The sequence below is a fragment of the Thecamonas trahens genome, assembly GCF_000142905.1.
Source record: "Thecamonas trahens ATCC 50062 unplaced genomic scaffold supercont1.12, whole genome shotgun sequence".
NCBI lineage: Eukaryota > Apusomonadida > Apusomonadidae > Thecamonas > Thecamonas trahens.
The window spans coordinates 427553-453516 of record NW_013657668.1 but is presented as its reverse complement, the minus strand read 5'-3'; the positions used below and the strand labels follow the sequence as shown (position 1 = coordinate 453516).

Here is a 25964-nt window from a genome sequence, read left to right as displayed (position 1 = left end):
GGTGAAGCCCGCTGGTCTGCCGCTGCCCCACTGCTCCGGCTCCGGGTACAGCAGCAGCTCCGCCTGCCTCCCCTCCGGGCTTCTGCATCCATGCAGGAAGATTGCGCATTGCTCCGCGCCCCGCCATCTCGTTTGGTGGCAGGTGCAGAGTGGAGTGTGGCGGTGGTTGTAGTGGTGAGGGGGGGGGGGCGAGGTCAGTGGGAGCATCGAGTCGCTATCGGTTTGTCGACGGTCGGTCGGTCGGTCGGCCGACGGCGACTCGACGTGACGGCAATGGCGGGCGGAGGGGGGGGGGGGGAAGATCGGAAGGGATCGGGGCAGAGGGCAGAGTTGTGGGTAGATAGATGTGCTGTCTTGCGTCCTGAGTTGTACACGTAGCTAAAGGCGCGGCGCGGCATCAACGTTTGGATTGAGGCGGAAGGCGCGCTGGTAGAGACGGGTAGCGCGGGTGATGTCACCAGAGAGCTCGGCTGCAGATGCGGCGTCAAAGAGCTCGCGAGCCGAGAGACCGTGGACGTCGCGCCGGTCGACGCTGTTGTTGGCCTCCCACGCGGCGATGATGTCCGGAAGTGCCGACGGCGGCTGATCGTAGGGCACGATGCCGACGACCTGCAGGCCGCGGTCGGTGAGGAGGCCCGGGAAGCGTGAGGTGTCGGCGAAAGCATCAGCGAGGGCTAGTGGCGAGCCGGCAGCGTCGCGAACGAGCGAGGCCTTGCGAAGGGCTCGCGCGGAGCGGAGAGAGGCTGCCTCAGGATCGTCGAGCGGAGCACGATCAAAGGTGATGTACTGCACGATGCGCCAGGAGGAGTCGGTGTTGGGGAAGTTCTGGTGCGGCAGACGCGAGTCCCAGATGATGAGCGAGCCCGCGGGGGCACAGACGCGAACAACGCGATCGTGCATGGGATCGTTCGCTGGAACAACGACGAGTGGGCGGCCCGAGGTGGGAACGGTCTCGGGCGGGTGGGCGGCCGGCCAGTCAGCAAACTCAGCGGCGTGGAAGCCCGGGACGCAGCAGAAGCCGCCCGAGGTTGGCGTGGCATCGGTGAGGGTGAGGATGCCCTGGACGCCGCGGAAGCCCGGTTCGAGCCACGGGTTCTGGTCCCAGTGGAGCCATGAGGCCGCCGTCCGCCACTTGGGACGGTCGACGGCGGCGCCATTGGGGCCGAGCTCGAGGCCGACCGTCGGTCGCATGACGCCAAAGCGCGACTCGACCAGCCAGAGGCGATCAGTGCCGAGAAGCGCCGCAAAGGCGTCGATGACCCGATCAGCCGTCCGGTTGTGCCAGGCTGCGGCGAGCGATGTGCCGTCACCAGAGACATCGACAAAGCCCTTGGAGACGCCGCCGCCGGTTCCGGCGACCTGCCCCCAGATCTCGTCACACCAAGTCGTCGGATCCGTGCGGCTGAGGCCCGGCGCGCCACCGAGCAGCTCGGGCGAGGTCCACAGCTCGTCGATGGTGGCCTCGATGGCGTCGGGTTCGAGAACGCCGGCGATGACGACATAGCCGCGATCATCAAAGTGGGCGTGGAGCGAGGCGAGCTCGTCAGACGTTGGCGGCGAGGAGAGGCGGAGAACCTCGCTTGGTATTGTATGCGTCGGGTCCATGGCAATGACTAGCTGCTGGCCGTGGAAAGAATTGTGTGCAAAGTGGCGGAGACGGGACGGCGGAGCAATGAGCGATTTCTTTGTTCGTTTTTATGGTTTTGCAGCGAAAGCAGTTTCTGGAGCGGATTCGAAAGGAGGAGAAGGTTGGTGGGGGAGAGGGAGGAACTACGCGGCGTTCTTGCGGCCTTTGCGGCCTCCTTCTCGCGCTTGCGCTCCGCGGCGAGGATCTTTGTCTCGCGGTCGCGGACGGACTTGGGCAGCTTAGTGTAGCATGACTTGCAGTTGGGCTTGCCCTCCCAAGCGACAAACTTGCCACCTGAGATGGGCTTGTCGCAGATGGAGCAGAGGAAGTGCTCCTGGTGGAACATGCCTCCTGCAGCACGGACGCCCGAGCCGGAGATGGGCTTGCGGCACCACTTGCACATGTTGCCAAACAGCTGAAAGTAGTGAGTCTCGCAATACGCCTTGTTGTTCTTGGTCATAAAGTTCATGCCGGAGAACGGCTGCTCGCAGTGGGCACAGCAAAAGTGCTCGGGATGCCACTGGCGGCCGAGGGCGGTGACGGCGCGCCCGGTGATGGGCTTGCGGCACTGGGCGCAGGTTGCGGCAAGGAGCTCGCGGTAGTGCGGCTCGCAGTAGAGCCGGCCCTCGTACTCGTGGCAGTTGGCGCCCTTGAACGAGCACTTGCACTTGTGGCACGAAAAGTGGTGCGGATGCATCTTCTGGCCCTGAAGCGTGATGAACTCGCCCTCGATCACCTCCTTGCACCGCGCGCAGATGATACCGTCCGGCTGGCGGCGCTTCTTCTTCTTCTCGCGCGCACACGGCTTGCAATGAGCCTCATCTGTCCAGCCGGCGTGAGTGTTCGCTGCAGGTGATGATGTGGCGGAGGAGAAGGATGGAAAAGGGGGGCAACGAGTGATCGGCTGGCAACCGCGCGTCGTCTCTGCTGCACCAACTGCTCCCCTCTCTCCCCTCTCTCCCTCTCTCCGCCCCCCACTCTCACCTCCCTTCCCACGCTTCCTCTCGCCCACACGTACCTTCAAACTTGATAAACGAGCCGCCAGCCAGCGACTTCTTGCATTCGATGCAGACAAAGTGGTCAGGATGCCACTTTGCGTCCATGGCGGTGATGCAGCGGCCAACGATGGCCTCGCCGCAGCCCTTGCATCGCGAGCCAAAGAGCTCGTGGAAGTCGGTGGGGCAATACGGGTGACCAGCCTCCTCAAAGAACTCGCCATTGGGGAAGGGCTGGTCACAATGCTTGCAGGTAAAGTGGTGCGGGTGGTAGTTCTTGGAGCCAGCAGCAATGGCCGGACCATCGCCAAGCGGCTCGTTGCACCGTCCGCAGTTGGCCGAGTCGTAGGGAACGTCGTCAGCCTCGCCAGTCTCGCCCACCGCCGCCGCCGCCGCGTCGGCTCCCGCCAGCTGCTCAAACAGGTCGTCTGCGTTGGCAGCCATGTTCTTCTCTGCTGCCTCCTTCTCCAACTCGGGGGAGTCGTGTGTTGCGTCCTCCCTCTTTCCCCCCCCGCGCAACCACCACCTCGCTGGCTGTGTGGGCGACCTCGGCATGCTGGCGTGCCGTCGGGCGGTGACCGAACGGTTCTGGGGAAAAAAGAGTTGGCGACACCTGCGACGGCGGAAGCGACGGTGGCACGGGGCGATTGAGGAGAGAGAGAGAGAGAGAGAGAGAGAGAGAGAGAGAGAGAGAGGGAAAGAGGGGTGAAACGTGTGTGTGAGGGAGATGGGGACAGTTTTACGACGACGAAGGTCCTCCAGACTCGACGGGAGAGGTCTCCATGTCGACGGCGTCCTCGTTGGTGTACTCGACGTGGCCGGCGTGGATAGGGGTGCGGGTCTCGGAGAGGATGGTGGTGGTGCCACGGGTGAGGTCGTTCGGGCGGACACGGGCGTAGGGGCGCGGGTTGAGGATCTGGTAGCCGCGGCGGACCTCGACATCGTCGACGCCGCGGATGATGGTGACGTCGACGTTAGAGCCAGAGCCGAGGTCGTTGAAGATACCGGCGCGGATGGCGGCGGCGACAAGGTCAACGGCCTCGTCCTCAGACATGTTCTCCTTCCAGCCGGCTTCGAAAACGCCCATGGCGGCGAGCGAGCCGGAGCCCATGGTGACGTACGGCAGCTCGTCGGTGGAGCCGTGCGGGTAGATGGTGTAGAGGTGCGGACCGTTGAGATCGACGCCGCCCAGGACCAGCGCAGCCGAGACGTGGCCCTGGTAACGGAAGAGCATACGCTTGAGGAGGGTGAGGGCGGTGACGACGCGCGAGTGGCGGCCGGTGGCCAGGCGGTGCAGTTCGAGCTGCGATGAGATGAGCGCCGTGGTGTTCTCGGTGTCGGCGGCAGTACCGGCGCCGCAGCAGTACACGTTGGGTGCGATGTAGTGAATCTTCTCGCAGTTCTTGTCCTCCACCGTCGTGTCGCCCGTGGCACGCGTGTCTGCGCCCAGCACCACTCCGTCCTTGTACACCAGGCCCACAATGGTTGTGCCCGTCGACGTCGCCTTGGGCGCCTTGAGGCCCATCTGCTTGAGCATGTTGTTCCTACAGTCACAGCGATAGATCCCCCACACACACACTCCCACAACCCGTAAGTTGACGTCTTGATCCTCCTCCCCCCTCATCCCCCTCTCCTTGCCTTTTCTCGCCTCTGCTCCGCTGCGCTGCCATGCAGGCGTGTCGGCAGGCTTCCGTGGGCAAAGCAAAAAACAGGTCGCCGTCCCCTCCCCCCCCCCCGCCACTCGAGGTCGCCGTCACTCAGCCACAGTCGGCAGGGGTACAGGGTAAGGCCACAGCCAGTAGTACGTACCGCGCACACAGGTCAAACTCAAACCCACCAGCGGGCTTGAGCGACTGCACCACGTCGTTCATGCTTGCCATGTCCGGCGTCGGGTGTTGGGCGCGTACGCAGTCGGCACGTCTGTGGTGTGGCCAGCCGAGAAGAAGGTCGTCAACTAAGCGGTGGACCTGCGGGCCGAGTCGGATTGATCGAGGTGGTGATCGCGCCGAATCAGAAGCAGTCACACTCGACCCATCTACACTAACCATGCCGTCCCCTGCTGCCTCGCGCTTCTTCCTCCAGACCGTTGGCGTTGCCACGGGCCTGTCTGTTGTCTCGGGCGTCATCATGTCCGTCGCCCTCTCGGCCGTCAAGGACCGCCGGCAGACGTACTACACCCGCGCTGCGTCCAATGAGTAAACCCGCTCTGACCACTTTGGTCTCGCCTTGGCTGCCGCAGCCTATTTTTTGCCCTCGCCATGGCCACAACCGCATGGCTGCCGAGCCAGGGCTTGCTGCTGTAGGCGGGAGAGTTGTGGTATGCATGTGTGGGGGGCTGCCAGACTGAGTGCGTATGCGTGTGTGCGTAGGGGTAGCGGAAAGGGGGGGGGGGGGGGGGGGGAGAAGGGACGGGCGCCTCGTGTCGCGCTGTGATCGGAAGGGCTCGAACCAACTGCAGCCGCCGCTGTTGTTCAATGGGAATCGGGTCGGTCTCGGACGATGGGCTTGGGGTGTGCAGGGAAGCCAAAGCTGCGGCTACGCTTTCGATCGCTTGCCGCTGCGCTTGCCAGACTTGGAGCGCTTGCTTGACTTGCTCCGATTGGTGTTCTTGCTGCTCTTGTTCGCCTTGATGTTGCTCTTGCCGCGCTTGCGGTTGCGAGGCGTCGATGACGAGCTCGATGAGGATGCAGATGGCGAGCATGTGGCAGTGGCAGTGTCGGTAGTGGTAGTAGTGGCAGACGCAGTCTCCGAGTTCGGGTCCGAGTCCGAGTCGGCGGCGGCAGGCGGGAGACAGCAGGTGAAGAGGGCGCCACGGCCGCGGGAGCGAGGCGGGTCGGATGAGGCCTCTGTAGCGGTAGCGGTAGCGGTAGCAGACACGGTAGCGGTAGACGAGTCTGAGGAGTCGTCCGGGTGGAGCAGAGGAGCGATTGCAGTGTCTGTATTGGCGGTGGAGAGATAGACCTCTGGCGCTGGCCTGCCGTTGTTCTCCATGCGGTAGGTGGCTTGGCGATAGCCATCGCCGAGGTGCTTGTAGGTAAGGGTGGTGGCCTGCGAGTTGTGGGCGATGGCGGTATCGACCGCGGTTGAGTAGTCGGTCTGGGCCTTGTGCCACTTGCGAAGGATCATGTGGGCCTTGGCCCGGGCCTCGACGTAGTCGTACTGCGATGAGTCGAGATCGATGGCAGAGGAGAGGGCACGGACAGCGTGCTTGACGCGGCTCTTCTCAGACTTGTCCAGCTTGTCATCCACCGCCAGACCGTGCATCAGCACCAGTCCGTACTCATACCACCCATGCGCCGAGTCCGGATCGAGCTTGACAGCCGTGGCCAGATCCTTCTGTGCGTCCTCCCAGTCGCCTGTCTCCATCCTCCGCATGGCCTTCCGCCGCATCTCTCCCGCCTTCTTCAGCTCTTTGGCGCTTCCAGGCATCTTCTTTGCCCTCTCTACCAGCACAGCAAGCAGGCACCTTAGTTGGAGAGTGAGGGGAGAGGAGAGGAGAGGAGGGGGGGGAGCAGTGGTGGCAGTTGCGTCCAAGACCAAAGTCCGTCCGTCCGTCCGTCCGTCCGTCCGTGCGAGCCAGGGAAAGGAGAGAGAGAGATAAGAGGGGGATGGTATGGTTAGTGGTGATGGGTGACTGCGGGATGCGATATAGTGATCGGACTGACTGACTGACTGACTCAATTTGCGTGGGTGGGTGGCTGGGTGTGGGGGGGGGGGGGGATGATGGGCGGTGAATGGGTGAGTCGAGTCGGCTGAAGGGGAACGGCTTGGGAGGGCGACAGACTCGACGAGAACAAGGGAGAGAGGAGGAGAGCGAGAAAGCAGAGACAGTGACATGGGAGGGCTGAGCCCGGACGAGGAGGATGCATCTGCTTTGCATATGGCGGTTGCATTGGACGACTTGAAGCAGTTGGAGGCGCTGCTGGCGGCGCTTCCCTCGGGCGTGGCCACAGCACCGGTCGGAAGCCCGTCTGGAGTCAGAGGCAGAGCTGGGGCTCGGGCCGGGGCTGAGACCGACCCTGTGTCGGTCCCATCCCCAGACTCGGTTGTGGCAGAGACTGGAGGTCGGAAGGGAGGGAGGGCTAGAGCTAGGGCTCGGAGAGCTCGGCGTGGCTCGCGGATGGGTCGGGCGGGTGGTCGGCAAGGAGCGGTTGGTGGACGGAAGGGGACTCGGGGAGCCGAGGTGTACGAGGCGACTCGTGTAGCGCATGCTCGGGCGGTGGCGCTGAATGTGAGGAATGATGCAGGCGAGACACCGCTATTTGCTGCGGCGTGGCTCGGCAGACCGTCGTTGGTTGCACTGCTGTTGGAAGCCGGCGCCGACGTGTCGATCCCGGACAACGACGGGTGGACGCCGCTGGTGGCAGCGGCGTATCGCGGGCATGCGCCTGTTGTTGAGCAATTGCTTAAGCATTTGATCTTCAGCCCGCTCGGTGTGGAGCCACCACCGCCGCCAGAGGCCGGCTCCACCAAGCCCCGGGACGGTGACGGGCGCGCGCCGGCAGAGCGGAGCTCGGTGTCGTCAGTGGCCAGCTCAGCAAGCAGGCACCGACCGAGGCAGGTGAGTAACTCGTCAGATGTGATTGAGGATGAAGACGAGACGCGGACGTCGGCGTCGGTGCAGGCGCTCCAGCTGCGGGCTCGGATGCGGGCTCGATCGGCGATGCGAATGCTGCAGGCGCGGCGGGCGGCGGCGGAGCGGATGTCTTCGCCGTCCGACTCGTCGGCGCCGTCGGGTGGATCGCACGCGACGCCTCCTCCGCCTCCTGTGGGGTTGGCTGCGGCAACGTCGACAGCCGCGCTGCTACCGCCGATCTCGCTCCTCACTCGGTCACCGTCTGTCCAGGGCTCGTCGCCCGGCTCGTCGCGGTCGGACACCCTCGATCCGTTCGAGGTGTCGGAGAGGCAAAGTATGGCACGATCGCCGCTGCCGCCGCCGCTGCCGCCACTGCCACCGCCACCGCCACCGGCTGTTCCACCGCCGATACCGCCACGACTTCCGCCGCCGCCTCCGCCCAAGCCGGCGGCGTCGCCTCACGCGGGCGGCAGCGGGAGTGACGGCGGGCGCAGGGGAGGGCGGCGACGCAGCCGAGTCTCGGCATCGTCGTACCGGCAGGCGCGCGAGCTGCTGCAGCAGCCCGAGTTCCGGCCGCTTGTGCAAGAGGCGACCGAGGCGCTGTTAACGGCCATGTCGCACACCGACTCACAGAACTGGTCTGCGCTGTTGTGGGCTGCGGTGCAGGGACACGAGGCCATTGTCTCGCTCCTTGTCTCCAAGTTTGGAGCGTTTCTCTCGGGGCTGGATGCAGCGCTTGAGGCGGTCAAGTCAGCCAAGGTCCGAATGCTGCTGCGGCGGGCGGCGCGGAGTGGGATGCAAACAACCCACGACGCGGTGGTGGAGCATGTGGCCTCGCTGGGACCAGAGACCATCAAGCGGATTGCCCACAAGCGCAAGCGCGAGGCAGATCCGACCGGAGCAGCCGGTGACGACGCGGCGGGGCCGGCCGGAACGGCGCAAGCAGTCGATGAAGAGCGCGAGGAGCACGAGGCGCGAGCCAAGCGGCAGCGGCGGCTTGTCGACATGGGTGGGGGCCGGAGCGGGGCCGAGGACAAGGCCAACAATCGCATTCCGGGCGACGACCGTAGACAGTCGTCGATAGAGATGCGGCTGCAGCAACTGGTTGAGTTGAGGCAACGAAGCCGGCCGAGTCGGCCGAGCCGACGAGGACGCGGCGGTGCGCCAAGGCGACCGCCACGGCTCTTGCAGCCGCCGGACGTTCAGCCGCTGATGGCGCCGCGCGACATGCTTGACGGGCTCGCGTGGCACATCTCGCGGGACGCCGGTGGTCACCGTGGCGGTGGGTTGGGATCGGGCGGTGGCACGAGCAGCGGCAGAAACGGTGGCCTTCGAGTTGGCGGCTTTGGACTGAGCGGGACGTTGTCGCTGTCGTCATCGTCGTCGCTCGAGATGTCATCGGACGACGACGACGACGACGACGACGACAACGACGACGGTGATGACGACGCCGTTGGGAGAGGGCAGCCACCGCTGCTGATGCTCGCCGACATGTTTGATTTGGATATGTGAGGCGAGGCATTGAAGAGCGATTGCTGCGCCGGGTTTATGGATTAATATGGCCTTGTTGCACCTGACACCGTTGCAGTACTTTGCAACTGCCGCCTCCACCACCACCGCCACCACCGTTCCACTCTCCTCCTCCTCCCCCTCCTCGCCCAAGACACGGCCACCACACCCTGCTCATACCTCTCTTGTTCCATTCACAGTCGTGTGCTGCTGGCCATGATGCACCGCATGGTTCCTCATCATCACCGCCGCCGTTGTGCTTGCCCTCGCCGCCCTCGCCCCGCCAGCCACCGCCGCCGTCTCGTGGGCCGTCACCACCTCGCCGCCCTCTCCGCCGTGCTCGTCGTACGCGGCGATGGCCATGACTCCCACACCCTCGGGCATGGCCGCCGTCGCCTCGTGCTCCACAGGCGCGTTTGTTTACGAGTGCCCGGCCTCGGCTGGGGCCTGCAATGGCACCGCCCTCTGGGCGGCATCGCCTGCTCCATCGCCGGCTCCAGCCACTGACCTGCTGCTCGCCTCGTGGGACTCGACGTCGTCCAAGGTCGTCGTCATTGGCTCTTTCAGAGACTTCTCACCATCGCCTCCCCTCCAAACCGTCAAGGCGAGCACCATCGCCCTCGCTCCGTCGCCACCCGGGCCAACCTGGACTCAGAACACCGGCACTGTGTCCCAGATATCGGGCTCGTTCGATCCGTCGTGGTGGAGCAACCCGCGGTCGATCAAGGCGTCGAACGGCAAGATGTATGCCGCGGGCTCCACTGAGCTGGCGTCGACAAAGACTGCGTCGCTTGCAAGGTGCGAGGCTGACGGCACATCATGTGCCATCATCGATGTGTACGCTGTGGCGTCGCGGGCGGCCCGGGGAAAGACAGGCACCCGGGTGGGCCTCGTTGACGATGTGACCAACTCGCAGATCCTCGTGGTCGCCCTCGATGACGAATCGGGCGCCAGGGAGGTCGAGCTGTTCTCGGTCTCGTACGACCTGGCGACGGCGACGTTCCTGGGCAGCCTGCGGCCTGCAGGGGTGACGCACACGGAATTTTCGGAGGTGACGCCGATCATCGATACGGGCAACAGCACGCTGTACGTGATGGTGAGCGGAGCGTCGGATCTGTATGTGTACCGGACGACGCTGACGGGGACGGTGATAGGCGTGGATGACGCGGTGGCCAAGGTCTCACCTGCACCGTCGCCTGCGATCCGGGTCGATTCCGCACGCGGACAGGTTGTGAACGGCAAGCTTGTGATGGTGACGGTCGATGATACAACCAACAAGCCTGGAGTGTTTGTGTGTGAGCTCGACGTGAGCAACTGCACGTACGACGCGTACACGGGGAGCGAGACCGTGTCTTCGTCGGCCAGGAAGACCGAAGTTGTGTTTGATGTGGCGAGTCTGACGATCCATGCGTTTGCGGCTGCGGGCTCGGGGCCGGCGCTGCATCGGTACGCGATCACGGGTGCGATTCCGCTGCTGCCGCCGCCCTCGCTGCCACCGCCGTCTCGCCCACCAACTCCGCCACCTCCCACTCCAACCCCGAATGCGCTGGTGACCGGGCCACCTGCATCTGACTCTTCTCTACGGTTGTGGGCGCCAGTGTGGGAGGAGCTGTGGGCTTCCTCGTTATTGTCGGCCTTGTTGCAGTTCTTGTTGTTGTTCTCCAGCGCCGCAAGGCTAGCAAGGGTAACGACGACGCCGAGAAGGCCGGCGGCAGCAAGCGCCGTAAGCGCCGCTCTGCGGGCGCCAAGATCAGCCGCAAGTCCAAGTCTGGCAGCACCAACCGTCGCCGTCGCAGCACTGAGCCCAAATCTACTCCCGATGCGTCTACCGACGCTTCAGACAAGTCGCTAGAGCCCTCGGCGTCGTCCGCCTCGCTCTCGGCCGATTCTTCGCTCGTCGAGACAACGTCTTCATAGTCAGCATTGCACTTTAGCAAGACTGCAGTCCGTAACACGATTTTTACAAGCTCGGTCTCCCAGACCTGAGCCCGGATGCACAGCCAGGCAGGGGACCGTCTGGAGCGGCACCATCGGTCCACGACTCGTCCGCCACCCGTCGCCCACCGCTTCTCCACCAGTGCTCGACGTCGAGACACTCGACTTGTGGAAACGACATGGGCGGCCACGGACCTGCGACTCGCTACGCTGCACGTGGAGTGTCTAACCTTCTGCGGATGAAGCTTGCGCCCATGGGTCAGCGGGTCTTCCCCTACGGCATGCGGCATGCCATGGACCGGCTCTTCCGGCGCGGCGCCTACGTCATGAAGGAGGTGGCCATCCCTGGTGCTGCCCTTGTGGCCATCTACCAGGGCGGTCTGTACCTCAACGACGCCGACCACCGTTCCCACTACTTCTAGTTCCCTCTACTAAACCACCATACATCCCCCTCTTCCTCTTCCCGCTTCTTCACCCGCCCCGTCCTCCCCCCATACCCTTCTGCAGCCGTCCCCTCCCCGCCAGCCGCCTGCGCCAAAAATTGTGTTCCTCCCCCGCTGGCGGCCACCGTCTACTCCCGCCCATTCTGCCGCATGCTCGGTCCGCACTGCGCCATCGTGTGGATACTCTCAGTCTTCCTCCGCTACTTGACACCTTGAGCTCGTTGATCCTTCCTCAGAACCGCCCAGCGCTAGTTGAGAGCAGGCCCATCGGATGTGAGCGGGCGTGAGAGGGCCAAACACGGGACGCGGCACCGGGTGGTCCTTCCAAGCCAAGACGAGCCGTCGACCATGACGCAGCGATCTGAGTCAGGCTTGATTAAGCCACGATCTACAGTCTGTGGCAACACGACTGGCCGCAGCAGCCATCGCCGCAGTCGTGGGCTCGGTCATGACCAATATCAGCTCTGTTCTCTGCCCTGCTGACGCGTCTCTGCGACCGCCGTCAACGCCATCGTGCCCGACGGCGGATGTTTAACACAGATCAACCGGCTAAGGATACAGCACGCTCCACTGGCTCTTCCACCGGCGGAGTCATCGGCAGCATTCAAGCGTGTGTGTAGGGGGGGGGGGTGGCTTTTGTTCGGTTTGTGTTTGTTGGCGTGATCAGCGGCGGGCACCGGGGACAGCCGGGCGGCGGGTCCACTTGCGAGTCGACTCGTGCTTGCCGAGCGACTTGTTGATGACGACCTCCGACATGTTGCCAAAGTTGAGCTGGCGGAGCATGTCCTGGGTGTCGGCGTCGATCTCGATGACATCGAGGGCGATCTCCGAGACATCGGGGACGTAGTTGTCCTTGCGCTCGCGCTCCTCCTCCTGGAGCTTGAAGGAGATACCCTGAACCGGGCCCTTCTGAATGCGGCGCATGAGGTGGGTCAGGAAGCCGGCAATCTTGTTACGGAGGCGCTTGGTGGGGATGATGGCCACCTCGTCGCAGATCCGCTTGTTGACCTGGAAGTCGAGCGTGAGACGCGCGTAGTACTTCTCAATGATCTGGCGGGCTGCCTTCTTGACCGTCTTGTTGCGCACGCGACCCTATACACCATAGTCACCGTAAACACTGTGAGTTCCCGCCATGTCCCCCAGCCCAGCCCTGGTGGCTGTACCATTCCCCGCCCCCGCCGCTGCCGATCCGGTTGAATCATACAAAACCGCCGCGGGGAGACGACGCTCTCCGGATGGACAGGAAAGGCCTACATGGACACCACAGCACCTTGCATAACCGACGCCATGTATGGCGTTGCCTATCTCGCTTTGTCCGCGCCCGGCAGTCAAAGCATGCGTCCACGCCATGCCCATGACCACCGGCGTCGGCAGAGTCGCGCACAATAAAATCATCCCTCGCCACCCCCCCAGCCAGCCACACCCTCCCCCCCCACCACCGACATGAGCAGCCAGAGCTGACCTGGACCAAGCCGAGGCATTATGTGACAGGGATGTGCAGCTATAGCTGACATAGGGTGGTCATGTCTGTGCCTACTGCACACAATCTCCCTCTCTCATCCATGTTTGCTCTCGAGTGTTCGTACCATGGTGTAGTGTGTGAGTAAGGTGTTTGAAGCCAAGAATTGATCGAGTGGCAGCAAATGACTCGCCTGTCGTTTGCTCCCCTGCCACCCCTACCAATCCAACCAACGATTACCACCAACGATTACCACCAACGATTACCACCAACGATTACCACCAACGATTGCCACCAACGATTACCACCAACGATTGCCACCAACGATTACCACCAACGATTACCACCAACGATTACCACCAACGATTACCACCAACGATTACCACCAACGATTACCACCAACGATTACCACCAACGATTACCACCAACGATTGCCACCAATAATCGACAAACTCCTCCCCCCCTTCCCCCCCCCCCTTCTCCCCCCTCCCGTTACATCGATTCCTCCTCCCCCCCTCCCAATCCCCTCCCTCTCTCCACAGCCGCAATAATCCCGTCCCTCTCACCTCCCGATCTCGCTACCCGCGAGTGTGGGTGATATTGACGACTCGTGGCCAGCCACCGCAAGGAGCGAGTCACCCAAACTGAGAGTTGACGTGGCCCACTCACGAGCCCACACGTCTCCCGACGCCGCGGGACTCGGGCAAGCTGCTCAGCGGGGATGGAGGTGTCTGACCGGCTGGTGTTGGAGCTACGGGAGAGAGTGACGGGAGTGCTCGAGTCGCTAGAGGACGGGGCGCACGGAGCCACGTCGTCGACGGCCTATCTGCTGCAGGATGAGACGTTGGTCCGCTTCCTGCGAGCGCGCAAGTGCGATGTGGAGGCCGCGGCAAGCATGGTCATTGAGTGTGCAAGATGGCGGGTCGCCTTTCGTCCGCAGGACCTCCGCTGCGAAGGCAGGGTCCGCTCCGAGCTGCAGATGGACAAGTTTGTGGCCATGGGCCAGACCAAGTCGGGCCAGCCGTCGTTCCTCATCTTTGCCGGCCGCCACAATCCGGCCGAGTCGCCGCTAGAGAACGTCGTCGCCGCCGTGGTGTGGATGCTCGAGCTGATGGAGAAGCGCATGGCTGCGTACGGCGTCGACAAGTGCACCATCCTTATGGATTACTCGGGCTGGGGCTACGCCAACATGGACAACAAGATGACCCAGGAAGTCCTCCAGATCATCCAGAACTACTACCCCGAGCGCCTTGGCCGTGCCTTTATGATCAACACTCCGTGGCTGTTCAAGGGCGCTTGGCGCGTCATCTCGCCGTTCCTCGACGCAAACACAAAGTCCAAGGTCGTCTTTACTGGCTCTGACTACGGCGCCGAGCTCCGCGAGTACTTTGATTCCGATCAGCTCGCAGACTCGCACGGCGGCACCATGCACTGCGCCTTTGACCTCAACGCCTTTCTTGCCGAAGAGGCGAGCTACGAGGTCCAGGCCGATGCTAACGCACTCGCCACTCCGGCCGCCTCCGGGCTTGCCTCGTCCGCTGTGGACGAGAGCCCGGACGGCCACGCCCTCACCTCGCAGCTCGAGGCCGAGGTCACTGCCATCCTCCGTCGCAAGCCCAAGCGCAGGCCCGAGCCGGCCCATGGTCGCGGCTGCGTCTCGCCGTCGGCGATGCCGCTCGGTCTGGTCATGCGCCGCTACGCCGATGAGGACCTCGTCGGCTCCAACGGCGAGTTTGCCGGCACGCCCCGCCCAGACTGGACCCCGCGCGAGTCTGCAAACCCCATCGTGTTTGCCTCTCAACAAGGCTCCGCGCCCTCGGCCCCGTCGTCGTCACGAACGCCGGCAAAGTTCATGCGCCTCTCCGTCCTTGACTTTTCCACAGACTCGGCCGCCGCGGCCGCCGCGGCCGACGACCATCCCTCATCGCGCGCAAGCTCACAGTCCTCCGTCTCCTCCATTTGGAGTTCAGTTCGCTCGCTCCGCGCGCGGGCCTCGCCCGCCGCTGCCCGCTCCGCCACTCGCTCCGTCACCCGCTGGATCACTCGCGGGCCGGGCCTCAATCTCGGTGACGCCAGGCCGGCCTCCCGCGACTCGGACGGCTCCTTTTCTGACTACATCGATCCGGCCGCCGTCCCGCACTCTCCGGCCTCCTCCGGCATCCGTGATCGCTCCCGCAATCCCTCGGCCCGTTCCAATGCTCTCTCCTATCTCTCCGATGGCGAGGTCACCATGTACTACGACGTCGAGTAGCAACCTCTCCACTCGCGCCTCGTGTCTTGTCTCTGCCTATCCCCCTCAACGGCACCATACATACCTTCCATCGCCTGTTCCCACTGGCCCAATAAACAGCGGTGACGCCACGAGTGCAGCTCAGGGGGGCGGGAGCGGCGCTCCAAGCCGGAGCCGCAACTAGCCTATCTCATGTCCACCTCTCCCCACACCTTCTCCTCCGCCCCCCACCACCGTCACCATTGCCACAGCCCTCACCATGTGCAGCGTACTACATCTCTCACACTTAGCCATTGTCCTCACCGTCGTCCTCGCCATTGCCGCCGCCTCCGCCCCGCCCGTCCAACGAACACCCGCCACGCCCGCACTTGCCGCAGACGCCGCCGCCCGACCACTAGTCCTCCACTTTGTGTCCGACTTGCCATCATCGCTTCCTTCTTTCCTTGCTGAAGCTCTTACTGACGTCGCCGACGTCATCGCTGCTTCATGGAGACTACATCCGTCGTTGACGACGGCGCCGTTGCCGGTCAACACCTCGGCTCTCGCCGGCTCCCGATGCGGTCGGCTTGCTGCAAATGAGACCTCCGCCTTTGCTGCTCCGCTGCCGTCAGACGCATCGGTGGTAGTGCTTGTTGCCGCCACCTCGGATCTGCCGCCGAATCGCGTCGCCCTGGCCGCTCCGTGCGGCTTTGATCCGCGTCTCGTCGGCCAATTGCTGGCGCTCTGGTCTACCGGCCCGAAGCGGCAGCAGCTCTCGCCCCGCTCGCCCTCCGCAACACGCTCTGGCGCGAAGCCATGCATGTACTTGCTTTTTATCCGGCCGCCCTCGACCCGATCACCTCGTGGCAGCTCGTCGCCTTCCGCAATCGCTCAGTTATCGTCTCGCCGCGCGTTGCCGCCGCTGCTCGCGAACACTACGACTGCCAAAGCCTCGGCGGCCTCGAGCTTGAAGACGGTGGAGGGAACGATGTTGCTGACTTGCACTGGGAGGCTCGCCTTGTCGGCCGCCACGCACTTATGGCTCCAACGCTCTACAACGCCTCGCGCTCTGCGCTCTGGCCTGCCCTCTCGGCCGCGCCAGTCCAGGCGTCAGCATCAGACGCGCCTGTGGTCTCGCCGTTTACCATTGCCCTCCTCCAAGACTTGGGGTGGTATGCGCTCGCAGAAGGCGCACCTGCTCCGCCGTTGCTTGCTTGGGGTGCCCGTCGCGGCTGCGCCTTTGTTGCAGGCGACTGTAGTCCGAACAATCGTGCCTGGCGAACCTACCTCTGCGTCAAGCCCGGAAGTCGGCGATGCGCACCAGCGTGGGACGCGCTTGGCGCCTGTGATGTGGTTTCTTTTCTTGATCCGCTGCCGCCGGGCTACTCGCATCTGCCTGACCCGCGTCGTGGCGGCTCGGACCCTCTTCCTGACTACTGTCCGCTCGCAGTCCCGCTCGGCGAGAGCTCGTGCGTGACTCCGACGCTCGAGCATGCGCGCACTGCAAGCAACCATGGTGAGCGATTCTCGCCCTCGTCACGCTGTCTTGGTAGCTCCATTGCGCAGCCCGGCTCGTCCTGGCCAGCCCACGGAGCGGCCTGCTACCCCATGCATTGCCAGCGCAACGGCTCGTTCACCATTCTCGTCGTTCAGATTGCTTCGGTCTCAATAGCCTGCCAGCCGTATGCCAGCATCTCGGCCCCAGGCTTTCTCGGCAAAGCCTACTGTCCATCGAACTATGATATCGAGTGGCTCTGCGCCACGCTCACCCTTGCCCGGGAGCCGTGGCCTCAGCTGGCCTTCATCGAGCCGGCCGTGCTGCCAGCAGCGGCCGAGACCATGCTCTACGTTCATGGATCTGGGTTCGGGCCGTCGCTTGCAGTCTGGCTCAGCTACACTCCGCCGGCCGATGCCGAGCCTAGTGTGCGTGCTGGTCTAGCCGCACCGTTCACGGTCAGATGTGCCGAGCTTCATGTCATCGCCGCCGACCTTGCCTTCTGCCTTGTCCCCCGCCTTGACAACGAGCTCGGGCATGACGCGAGCCTTGATGTCAAGATCGCCAACGCGCCTGCTGATGGTTTTACCTACCTCGCCATGGTGCGGTATTCGCACCGCTCAGGCTTAGTCAGCTCCCAGACTCGAAGCGAGTCGGTCATGAGCGGCATCGGAGCGACGTCGGCGGCCGCGCCGCTGCTCCTCGGAGTCTACTTTGTCATCGCCATGCTGTGCATCACTGCGCTTGCTCTCTGGCGCATCCGCTGCTCGCACTGGGTCTGGGGCGGTTCGGGCGCTCATGTTTGGATCTCATCATCGGTCATGGAAAAAGTTGTGCATGAGCACCCCCTCATTGGTATCTACACTGTCTACTCTACCGATCCGTTCTCAACTGTATCGCGGACCATCAGCCTTGGCGCCTCTCTCAACGTCGGCTACATGTGGTCGCACCTTATCCACGCCATGTTTAGCCGTCATGCCGGAACCTGGGGTGTGGCGATCTTTGCTCTCGCTACCGGTGTTCCCGTCATGGCCGGGTTTCAAGCGATTCTGGCCCAGGCCATCCGCATGCCGCCGTCAGGCAAGTCACTCGTCTACGTGGCTGGCTTGGCCGAGATGGCCGCCGCCGGCTTCGCCGTCGTTCTCTTTGTACTCAACGTGCTCTTTTCCTCCACGCCGGTCCTTGTCGAAAGCGCAAACTTAGCGCCGCGGGCCCAAAACGTGTTCATCGTTGCCATGATTGTCTACGCCGCCTGGCTCCTCGCCGCAGCGCCGCTCATAGCCCTCGTCAAGTTTTACATCCTCAGGGACAAGACGCTGTATCTCGGCCACTCTGGCAACGCCCGCGACGCCACAGTCAGGCCCGGCATCACCATCGTGGTTCCCCCACCGCCACAGCAAGAGCCCGCCATCACTGGCGCAGCCGAGGCGCTGAGCAACTCGTCGTCGTCAGCTGCTCTCTCCAACTCGCTCTCCCTACAGGTCCGTGTCACGCCGCAGCAGACCAATCCGCCGCGGCTGCCGCCAACGCAGCTGCCACAACCGCAGCCGTTCCGAGCAACGCCCAAGGACGACTCATCGTCCGACTCGATCCTCTCGGACCCAGACGTCATGATTGCCACGCCACATGCGGAAGCCTCAGCTGCTGGAGTCGGCACAGGCCGCTCACCGTCGTCATCGTCGCCGTCCTCGTCGTGCTCGTCCATCCTGGCTGACATGTCGTCATGCTCTGTCTGCGATGTGCCTGAACCGTGACACAGGCACCAGCCGCCACGCTACTGCGGCAGGTGCTCACCATGAAACATAAAGTCGTCGCGGAACCAGCCGCCTGGTCGGATCGGCACCAGAATCTCGTCGTTGAGCGTCTGGATGAGGTCGCTGAGCATGTCGAGAACGTAACGATTGTAGTGCGTAGCCTCGAGCCGCGGCAGGTTAGCGAGTTCGGACTTGCGTCGCGATTCTCTGCCGGCCACCGTGTCGGTGGTCCATGCTGCGCCTTTGCGCCGCCCCCACCCGCCATCCATATGGCCAACCCGCCAGCCCGATTGCCATGCCCGATAGCAAAGGTCAACGTCCGAGAAGATGCCCGACTCACCCGGTGGCGAGTACGTCTCGTCCACGCCGCCCAGCCGCTCAAAGGCTGTCTTTGAAATGGCAAACGGCGCGTAGTCAACCCAGAGCATAAACTGAAAGTGGATGAACTTCTTGTCGGTCTTGTCGTCCAACGCAGCCAGATCGGGCTCGGCCTCGCTGGCTTCAGGCTCCCACGGCGAGAGCCATGGCGTGCGAAAGTGAATGCGCGAGGCGGCCCACCGCTTGTGATCCACTCGATACACGCCTTTCTTGAGCCCGACAACGGCGAGCGACGGAAAGGCGTTGTAGACAGAGTCCAGATCCACCAGCCAGCGGCACGAGCTCGGTGGGATGTCGTCGTCCTGCAGAAATACCACAATCTCACCACGTGCCATATGGCCCAGCCGATTGTAGCCGCGGATCTCGTGAATGTTGCCCGACCAGACCGGAACAACCCACTCGGAGGCCACCGCCCGCCACGCCTCGACATCGTCGTCGTCCTGCGAGTCGACGTTGGCCAGAAGCTCAATGCCAAACGGCAGCTGGTCACGGCAGCTTGCCAATGGTGCCACAATGCCCTCCACGTTCTCCGGATGCTTAAAGTATTGCAGCACGAGCGAGATCTTTGGGTAGTCGTCCGGCCTGGCCGGCACGAGACTGGCAGGCTCAGTCCGGAACTGGCGGCCATGCTCCAAGTACGTTGCGTCGATGTCTGCAATGACATCCGGGCCAACTCCACCGAGTGTTCCACCTATCGAACCCGTTACTTTGTCTGTGCCAGCTGTCTCTGCTGCCGCCAATGCCTCTGCTGCCGCCACCAGCTGCGCCTTGCAAAGCGCCAACTCGTGCTCGGGCCGTGCCAGGCCCGGGCCATGGCCATGACTTCCGCTTGCGGTGGCACTTGAAGATGGCGACGAGACCATGTATGAGGTCGAGAGGGCAGAGACCACAGCCAGAATACACACCGCCACGAGTGGCTTGCGCGTCATAGGCGACACGCCCAGCATGGTCGGCGTCAGGTGGTCGATCCCCTGGTGTAGGCTCTCGAGCCACACGCGCTGATGCCACACATTCATTCGCCTGCAACTGGCTGGTCTGATCAGAGTCCAGGCCCATTCTAGGCCACTTCCCTGGCCACAGACTCGCCCGTTGATTGACCATGATGCTGCTGCTACTATTCTCTCCGTCGTATGCTCTGGCCTCTACGATGGCTCATCGCGTGAGGTCACCACCGTCGTGCACGCCGACGAAGGGGGGTGATCAGCTTGGTGTTGACGGGGTGCCGATGATGCCGGATGCAAGAAGGGGTCGACGTCCTGTGGACTCGTCAGCGGGACCATAGAGGGCGCCGACTTGGCCCGGAGCAAGTGCACGAACAGGTGTGCGACACGACAACGCCAGCTTGGAGTCGGACAGAGTTCCGGCAATGCTACACGGTGTGAGCGGATCGAGGTGGCGGGTGCGGAGCCAGAGCTCGGCGCCGACGTCGAAAGCCGCGACCCAATCGGGATGGTCCGGCGCGAGATCAAGAACATGATCGAGCTGAAGCGACGACGACATGAGCAGGGGATGCTCTCTCTCGTCGACCAAATACAGGATGCGCGCCTCTACGTCTTTGCGAGCAAGGTACATCGGCCTCGGCAAGCCGCCAAGTCGGGCCCGCTGGCCGATGGTCAAGGTGTGAACGCCAGCATGGCGGCCAAGAACGGTGCCGGTGGTCAGATCGCGGAACTCGCCGGGTGCGTCGGGCACGTACTGCTGCAGAAACTGGCCAAACTTGCGCTTGCCTACAAAGCAGATGCCCATCGACTCGCGCTTGGCGGCCACGTGTGCCAGCGACGCCACGCTGGCGGCGATTGCCCGGACTTGGGTCTTGTGCAGGGCTGCCAGCGGAAAGAGGGCATCACCCTCTGGTCCGTGAATCTGCTCTGGGCGCGTCCGGGCCAGAAAGTACGTCTGGTCCTTGGTTGTATCATTGGCCTCGGCGAGGAAGCACAAGCCATCCGGCGCAAGGCGCGACGAGGACGCGTAGTGGCCGGTAGCCACCACCACATCGTCACCCTCCAGTCGGTGGCGGAGCGTCTCGACCAGCGCGCCAAACTTGATCGCAGAGTTACATGCCATGTCAGGGTTCGGCGTCTCGCCGGCGGCATAGCCATCAAGCGTCGGCTGGAAGACCTCGTTCCAGTACTCGGTTGCCAGATCGACAGCAACCAGCGGCGGCAGACCAAGCGCCTCAACCACGCCCTTGGCATCGCGACGATCTGCGTCAACAGTGCAGAACCGCCCCAGCTCGTCGTCCGCCGGATCCCAGTTGGCCATATGGACAGGAACCAGCTTACCCGTCCCAGACGCCACAGGCATCGAAGCCAAGATGAGCGCCGCCACCGCCGAGTCGACACCGCCCGACACCGCCAAGGCCACCCGCTTGCCCGTCATCCGAGACTCGGCCGCTTGGACTTCCAGCAGATCCCGATGCGCAGCCTCCACCGCACGCCGTGCCTCTCCATCTAGAGCATCTACAATGCCTGCAGCCATGCTCGATGCCTTCCGCTCATTGCCGATCCCCATGCCCGTCCCTCGCCACCATGACGCCAGCCACAGCTGCTTGCGCGACAACGTCCTCCACCGACCAAGCGAAGACCGAACCATACGCCCCAACATAGCCACAGCAACTCCCTCTAACCAATCCTTGCCCTCAGCCCACTAGGCAATACTCACTCTGTGTTGCAAGACGAGTGTGCGTACTCCAACCCAACCACACGTCTCAAGCCCATGCCCATGCCCATCCGTGTTTCCCTCGTGGCAGGCTCGGCTGAGGCAGCAGAGTGTGTGATGGGATCGGATCGGATCCAAGTCAGCCACGGATGACGGAGGAAAGGAGGGAGGGGGGATGGGGATGGGAGGGGGAGGGGAGGGGGGAGGCGTCACGGGTCATTGGCTCACCACATCTCCTGCTCACATCTTGACACACTTTTCGTGTCCTTATACCTCTGTGCGCGTTCTGTGTTCTTGTGGACGGTTACTACGTGTGGTCGTCGCTGTATGGTGGCTGGAAGCTGGTCTCTGGAGCACTTTGTAGTCCGCTCGCAGGCGCTCAATCTTTACCGCGCCGTCCTTCGTACAGCTCGCGCTGCTCCGCACGCGCAGAAAGACATCATTGCATCGGCAAGATCGGCCTTTGCTGCAAACGCGCATACTCCTGTTGACAACATTGAAGCTCGGAGGGCTCTTATTGCCGGCGGATACGCTCAGCTTCGCACACTCCGCAAATCGCTCAACCTCGCCGGACTCCAGGCGCCGCACTAGCTCGATCTGCTTGCCCTCGACACGAAGATGAACAGCGGCACAATGGATGGTCCGCAGGCGGAGGTTAATGCTGCTGTGGCGCGACTTGCCGCCATGGCAGAGAGCGCTAGGGGTGCCCGAACCGGCGTGGCGGCTCTGGTCAGCCTCGCGCCGTCGATCTTTGTCCTCGGCCCGGCCGGAACCGGCAAGACAACGCTAGCAGGCCGGCTCACAGCAGCCTGGACAGAGGCGTGTCCCAAAGCGGCGTGCGGGTGCAGCGCTGAGCAGCGGGTTGTTCAGGTCTCCGGTCAAGATCTGGTGCTGGAGGCACTGGTCAAGCGGGCCGATGCCGGAGTTGTGGAGAAGGCTGTAGCCTCTCCCGAGTGCGTTGGCAAGGCCGAGTGCAGGGCGGGCGAGCCGTGGCTCGCTGGTGCCTTTGCCCGAGTTGTCATCATCGACGACGCCCACGAGCTTGTGGTCGACACGCCATACACAAACAGGCTGGCGGGTGCACTACTCGACGCGGTGGCCGACGCGGCGACGTCGCGAACGCTTTTGGTTGTCATCGGAGCCAGCGACGTGCCACGATGGGCACTGCTGGTCGACCGCTGTGCCGCAAGCGTCGGCCAGCAAGTGCGGATGCAGGCGCCGACAATGGCCGCACGCAAGACGCAGCTCGCGGCGTGGCTAAGCAAGACGGGCAGCAGCAACAGCAGCGTCGACGTCGAGTGTCTGGCTAGCCTCACCCATGCCGGCACGGCGCGCGACGTTGTGGCCGGATTGCTGATGAGCGAGCTCGCGGGAGCGCCGCCGGCCGACGCGCTGCGGTATGCTATGGCCCACGGCGGTGGGCAGGCAAGTGGCGGGCCACCGCCGCCGCCAGCTGCCACTGATGGCACTGAGCAGGTCTGGGTTGGGTATCCAGAAGTTCGCGAGCGGCTCAAGTCGCTGGTGGCACTCAAGGTGAGTGCCCCTAGCCTTGCAGCGGCATACGGTCTAAGCGGCGCGTCCGGCATACTCCTCCACGGGCCCCCGGGAGTGGGCAAGACGCTGCTGGGAACGAGCCTCGCCGAGACGCTTGGTGGTGGTCAGCTGCGGTCGATGCAAGTCTCGCTCCCAGACGTGCTCTCGCCGTACGTAGGTGAGACTGAAGCTAACATCCGGGCGGTGTTTGAGGCCGCGCGCGCCGCTGCGCCATGCCTGGTGTTCTTTGACGAGCTGGACGCGTTTGGGGCGGCTCGGCGGGCCGAGCCTGGAGGCACCTCAGACGCCATTGAGGAGCGGCTGCTGACCCAGCTTCTGACCGAGCTGGATGGAGTGTCGGCACGTGGGGCAGTACTGGTGGTCGGCGCAACCTCACGTCCAGATCTGGTGGACAAGGCACTGCTGCGACCTGGCCGCTTCGATGCTCTGGTCCACATTCCGCTCCCGGATGCAACGTCGCGAGCTGCCATTCTGAGCCACTTTACCCATGCTGCCACAGCGGCCAACGACGATCTGGTGCTGGCAACTGAGGGCTACTCTGGCGCCGACCTGCGAGCGCTGGTCTCGGCCTGCGAGCGCACCGGGCGCGACGCACTTGATCTGGTGGCCTCTGGAGACGTTTGCGGTATCAGCGAGTGAGCGCTACGGCCGAAGCTCGGCCTGAACAGAGTCCCGCACACTGGTCAGAGTGTGCGGGGGCGACTTGCCTACCAGCGACGGCTGCGACGCCGCATCGATGGAGATGGCCGAGTCGGAATCGTCCGACTCATGACGGTTCTGTTGGACGACGACAGGCGTCGACGATGACGATGAGCACGAGTGCTGCGCGGCCTGGTGGATGATGAGCGGCGTCGACGAAGACGACGACGATAAAGACGAGCTAGAGTGCTCGTCAGCGCCACCTGTATCCGGAACAGCATGCGCGACGGCCGACGCCGGGCGCGAGATCAGCTCCTCGCGTGGCGAAACAATGTCCGACGACGAAGACGACGAGAACGAGAACGATGGCAGCTCGCTCGCCCGCCTCGGTCGCTTCTCCGCCGGTTGGCAGCGAGAGAGCGATGCCGCCGACGAGCTCCGCCCACTGGCTAGCAAAATGTTACGCCGGGCGACCATGCCAGACGGGAAGGCTTTTTGGATGGTAGACCGCATCGGGTTGGTGAGCTGTGGGGTCGAGCACGACGAGACGTTGTCACTGGTGTCGGACGCTGTCGCCCCATGCATCGGGTGCCTTGGGCAGGTAAACGATGACCGCAACGACAGTGATGATGATGATGATGATGACGAGTAGGAACCCGACGACGAGATTGCACTCAAAGCCTGCAAGAGCGCGGAGCCCGCCACCGAATCGGTACGAATGACCATGGTCTGAGAGTCGCTCAAGTCAGTGTTCTCGGAAAACGAGATCGAGCGCGCGAGTGAGCCGGTCGAGGTGTCCAACGGAGAGAGCTGGGCTGAGATAGATGGAGATCGTGACCGCGACCGCCACACCGCGCTGCCGTCAGAAGCGACCGCCGACGATGAGAAGCGAGCCAAAGGTGAGGTGGGTGTTCTGCGGCCGTGCGGCGGCGCACCGCCACCAGCGTCCATGCCGCCACCAGCTCGCATCGGAATCGGAGCATGCCCGGGTGGGCCGAGCAAAGCAACTCGCGGCGAAGAGACAGGTGAAATACGCAGCGGGGCAGGGAGCAGGACAGTTTGGCTTCCGCGCGAGACGGCGCCGCGTGCTTCGGGGGCAACCGGCTTGAGCCCCAGCTTGCGCTGCAGCGCCAGAACCTGGATGCGGAGCTTGACATTTGCGTCTTCGGCAGCAAGCAGACGGTCCTCGTAGTTGGCAAGAGCGAGGTGTGCGTGCTGGAGAGCATCCGCCGATGCGGCCGCTGACTCGACCGCAACGGTGAGGTTTGCACGGAGGGCTGCGTTTTCGCGGCGGAGCAGGGCGTAGTCCTCGGCAATGATGACAGCCTCGACTCGCTTGGGCACAATCGAGGCCCACGCCGAAAAGGTGGCAGCAAGAACGTTGCGGGTCCGCCGCCGCTGGAAAGCAGCCATGAGCGCCTGCTGTGGAAGACGGGCCTGGCGACGCTGCAGCGCCCAGAGTCGCCAAGCCCGGAACGTGACCATCATGCGCCACGAGACGGTAACCAGCCATCGGTCGACTACTGCAAGCTTGAGCGCGCGCTGTCGGGCGGCCGCCACCCGCCAGGCTTTGAGCGCAGCGCCGAGCTCGGCGCGGCGTGCGGCGCGGCCCATAGCCACGAGCCTGTGCTCAACAATCGAGGCCCGCTTCCAGGCAGTAAAAGCTTTCCGCATGGTGGCCAGCTGCTCAGCATACGCCACCTGGTGGGCGTTGACCTTGGCCGTGAGAAATGCCGCGTTGTTGACAACGCCAGCCGTTCGCATGCGAACAGTGTAAGCGTGCCAGGCGCGGAGCGCGGTCCGGCCGAGGCGGGCGCCGATCATGGCATGCCACTGAGCGATAGCGTCGTCGTCGATGGCAGCAGCCAGGATGTCAGGCGTGATGCGAACACCACCTCGAGGTGGCAGAGCAGCCTCCAGGCGAGCGGTGACCCGCTCGACCCGGCGCTGGTGTGCGGCACGGCGGGCCTTGGCCGACCACCGCGGCGAGGTTGCCAGCTCCTTCCAGTCGAGCAGCGCTAGCCGGGCGCGTCGGACAATCCGCTCGTTAGCCATTTCCTCAGCCGCGGCAGCCCTTGCCTGTGAGAATGGCGCAGCCGATGCAGCCTCTGCCGCCCACGCCCGGAGGACGGAGCGGAGGCGCTGGCGGCCGTGACTACGAGCCATCAGCTCTGCCGCCCGCCATCGTGCAGCCCGCGCCGCCAGCCACTTGGCCATATGTGCTGCAACAGGCGCAGACACTGCCAGCCGCCATGACGTCAGCGCCGTCTTGCTTCCATCTCCCTCTGATTGGTCTTCCATCTGCTTCCCCACCGCCATCGTTGTCACCGTCGCTGTCCCGGCCAAGCTCCCCTCGTCAGACCGGTGCCCACTCTCCGCCACCACCTGTTCCACCCCAGCCTTCTCCACGCCAACGCCAGCCATACCCTCAAACCACAACCCAGAGCCCAGAGCCCAAGTAGGTGGGGGGAGGTGGGGAGAGGTGAGAGAGATGAGGGGTGAGGTGGGGGTGGGCGGTGGAGGGAGTTGGCGCCCACATTGAGCGACGACCACACGCCCCGAGTTGGGCACAACGAGAACAGATGCGATGAACTCGTGAAGCTAATCCAAGACTGCGATGGGGGGGGGGGGGGGAAGATGGTCCAGGGGCTGAGCCCATGTCGCACATCGGGAGGAAGAGGAGGGGCAAACGATCAGGCGGCAGCGAAAACAGGAGGGGGGGGGGGGTGACGT

The 25964-nt window shown here is 63.9% G+C and overlaps 12 protein-coding genes across 12 annotated transcripts; 6 read left to right on the top strand and 6 right to left on the bottom strand.

Annotated features, from left to right (window-relative positions):
• Positions 1 to 320: 320 nt before the first annotated feature.
• On the bottom strand, positions 321 to 3066 carry AMSG_03371 (LIM domain-containing protein B; the record flags this gene model as incomplete). The annotated part of the gene is made up of 3 exons (XM_013904756.1): positions 321 to 1613; positions 1775 to 2449; positions 2646 to 3066. 3 exons carry the CDS (start codon positions 3064 to 3066, stop codon positions 379 to 381), a joined length of 2331 nt encoding a protein of 776 aa, XP_013760210.1. The 3' UTR covers positions 321 to 378.
• A 275-nt stretch (positions 3067 to 3341) lies between these two features.
• On the bottom strand, positions 3342 to 4507 carry AMSG_03370 (proteasome subunit beta type). Its single transcript, XM_013904755.1, has 2 exons — positions 4432 to 4507; positions 3342 to 4166 (listed from the first exon to the last, which is right to left on the bottom strand). Exons 1-2 carry the CDS (start codon positions 4500 to 4502, stop codon positions 3362 to 3364), a joined length of 876 nt encoding a protein of 291 aa, XP_013760209.1. The 5' UTR covers positions 4503 to 4507; the 3' UTR covers positions 3342 to 3361.
• A 574-nt stretch (positions 4508 to 5081) lies between these two features.
• Positions 5082 to 6083, bottom strand: AMSG_03368 (uncharacterized protein). The gene has a single exon (XM_013904754.1). The coding sequence runs from the start codon at positions 6049 to 6051 to the stop codon at positions 5158 to 5160; it is 894 nt and encodes a 297-aa protein (XP_013760208.1). The 5' UTR covers positions 6052 to 6083; the 3' UTR covers positions 5082 to 5157.
• A 419-nt stretch (positions 6084 to 6502) lies between these two features.
• Positions 6503 to 8307, top strand: AMSG_03367 (uncharacterized protein; the record flags this gene model as incomplete). Its single annotated transcript, XM_013904753.1, has 4 exons — positions 6503 to 6580; positions 6788 to 7532; positions 7716 to 8264; positions 8297 to 8307. 4 exons carry the CDS (start codon positions 6503 to 6505, stop codon positions 8305 to 8307), a joined length of 1383 nt encoding a protein of 460 aa, XP_013760207.1.
• Positions 8308 to 8978: 671 nt separating this feature from the next.
• Positions 8979 to 10624, top strand: AMSG_03366 (uncharacterized protein; the record flags this gene model as incomplete). Its single annotated transcript, XM_013904752.1, has 2 exons — positions 8979 to 10167; positions 10317 to 10624. Exons 1-2 carry the CDS (start codon positions 9063 to 9065, stop codon positions 10622 to 10624), a joined length of 1413 nt encoding a protein of 470 aa, XP_013760206.1. The 5' UTR covers positions 8979 to 9062.
• Positions 10625 to 10801: 177 nt separating this feature from the next.
• On the top strand, positions 10802 to 11094 carry AMSG_03365 (uncharacterized protein). Its single transcript, XM_013904751.1, has one exon. It carries the CDS (start codon positions 10822 to 10824, stop codon positions 11062 to 11064), a length of 243 nt encoding a protein of 80 aa, XP_013760205.1. The 5' UTR covers positions 10802 to 10821; the 3' UTR covers positions 11065 to 11094.
• A 654-nt stretch (positions 11095 to 11748) lies between these two features.
• AMSG_03364 (ribosomal S17) lies at positions 11749 to 12695 on the bottom strand (the record flags this gene model as incomplete). The annotated part of the gene is made up of 2 exons (XM_013904750.1): positions 12672 to 12695; positions 11749 to 12177 (listed from the first exon to the last, which is right to left on the bottom strand). The coding sequence occupies exons 1-2, from the start codon at positions 12672 to 12674 to the stop codon at positions 11749 to 11751; spliced, it is 432 nt and encodes a 143-aa protein (XP_013760204.1). The 5' UTR covers positions 12675 to 12695.
• On the top strand, positions 12648 to 14795 carry AMSG_03363 (uncharacterized protein; the record flags this gene model as incomplete). Its single annotated transcript, XM_013904749.1, has 2 exons — positions 12648 to 12663; positions 13318 to 14795. 2 exons carry the CDS (start codon positions 12648 to 12650, stop codon positions 14793 to 14795), a joined length of 1494 nt encoding a protein of 497 aa, XP_013760203.1.
• Positions 14796 to 15033: 238 nt separating this feature from the next.
• Positions 15034 to 18002, top strand: AMSG_03362 (phosphatidylinositol transfer protein CSR1; the record flags this gene model as incomplete). Its single annotated transcript, XM_013904748.1, has 2 exons — positions 15034 to 15472; positions 15517 to 18002. The coding sequence occupies 2 exons, from the start codon at positions 15034 to 15036 to the stop codon at positions 18000 to 18002; spliced, it is 2925 nt and encodes a 974-aa protein (XP_013760202.1).
• On the bottom strand, positions 17529 to 20858 carry AMSG_03361 (tRNA (5-methylaminomethyl-2-thiouridylate)-methyltransferase; the record flags this gene model as incomplete). Its single annotated transcript, XM_013904747.1, has 2 exons — positions 17529 to 19361; positions 19645 to 20858. The coding sequence occupies 2 exons, from the start codon at positions 20856 to 20858 to the stop codon at positions 18023 to 18025; spliced, it is 2553 nt and encodes an 850-aa protein (XP_013760201.1). The 3' UTR covers positions 17529 to 18022.
• A 425-nt stretch (positions 20859 to 21283) lies between these two features.
• AMSG_11762 (uncharacterized protein) lies at positions 21284 to 23853 on the top strand. Its single transcript, XM_013904806.1, has one exon. The coding sequence runs from the start codon at positions 21657 to 21659 to the stop codon at positions 23229 to 23231; it is 1575 nt and encodes a 524-aa protein (XP_013760260.1). The 5' UTR covers positions 21284 to 21656; the 3' UTR covers positions 23232 to 23853.
• AMSG_03358 (uncharacterized protein) lies at positions 23276 to 25448 on the bottom strand (the record flags this gene model as incomplete). Its single annotated transcript, XM_013904746.1, has 2 exons — positions 23276 to 23294; positions 23320 to 25448. 2 exons carry the CDS (start codon positions 25446 to 25448, stop codon positions 23276 to 23278), a joined length of 2148 nt encoding a protein of 715 aa, XP_013760200.1.
• Positions 25449 to 25964: the final 516 nt, after the last annotated feature.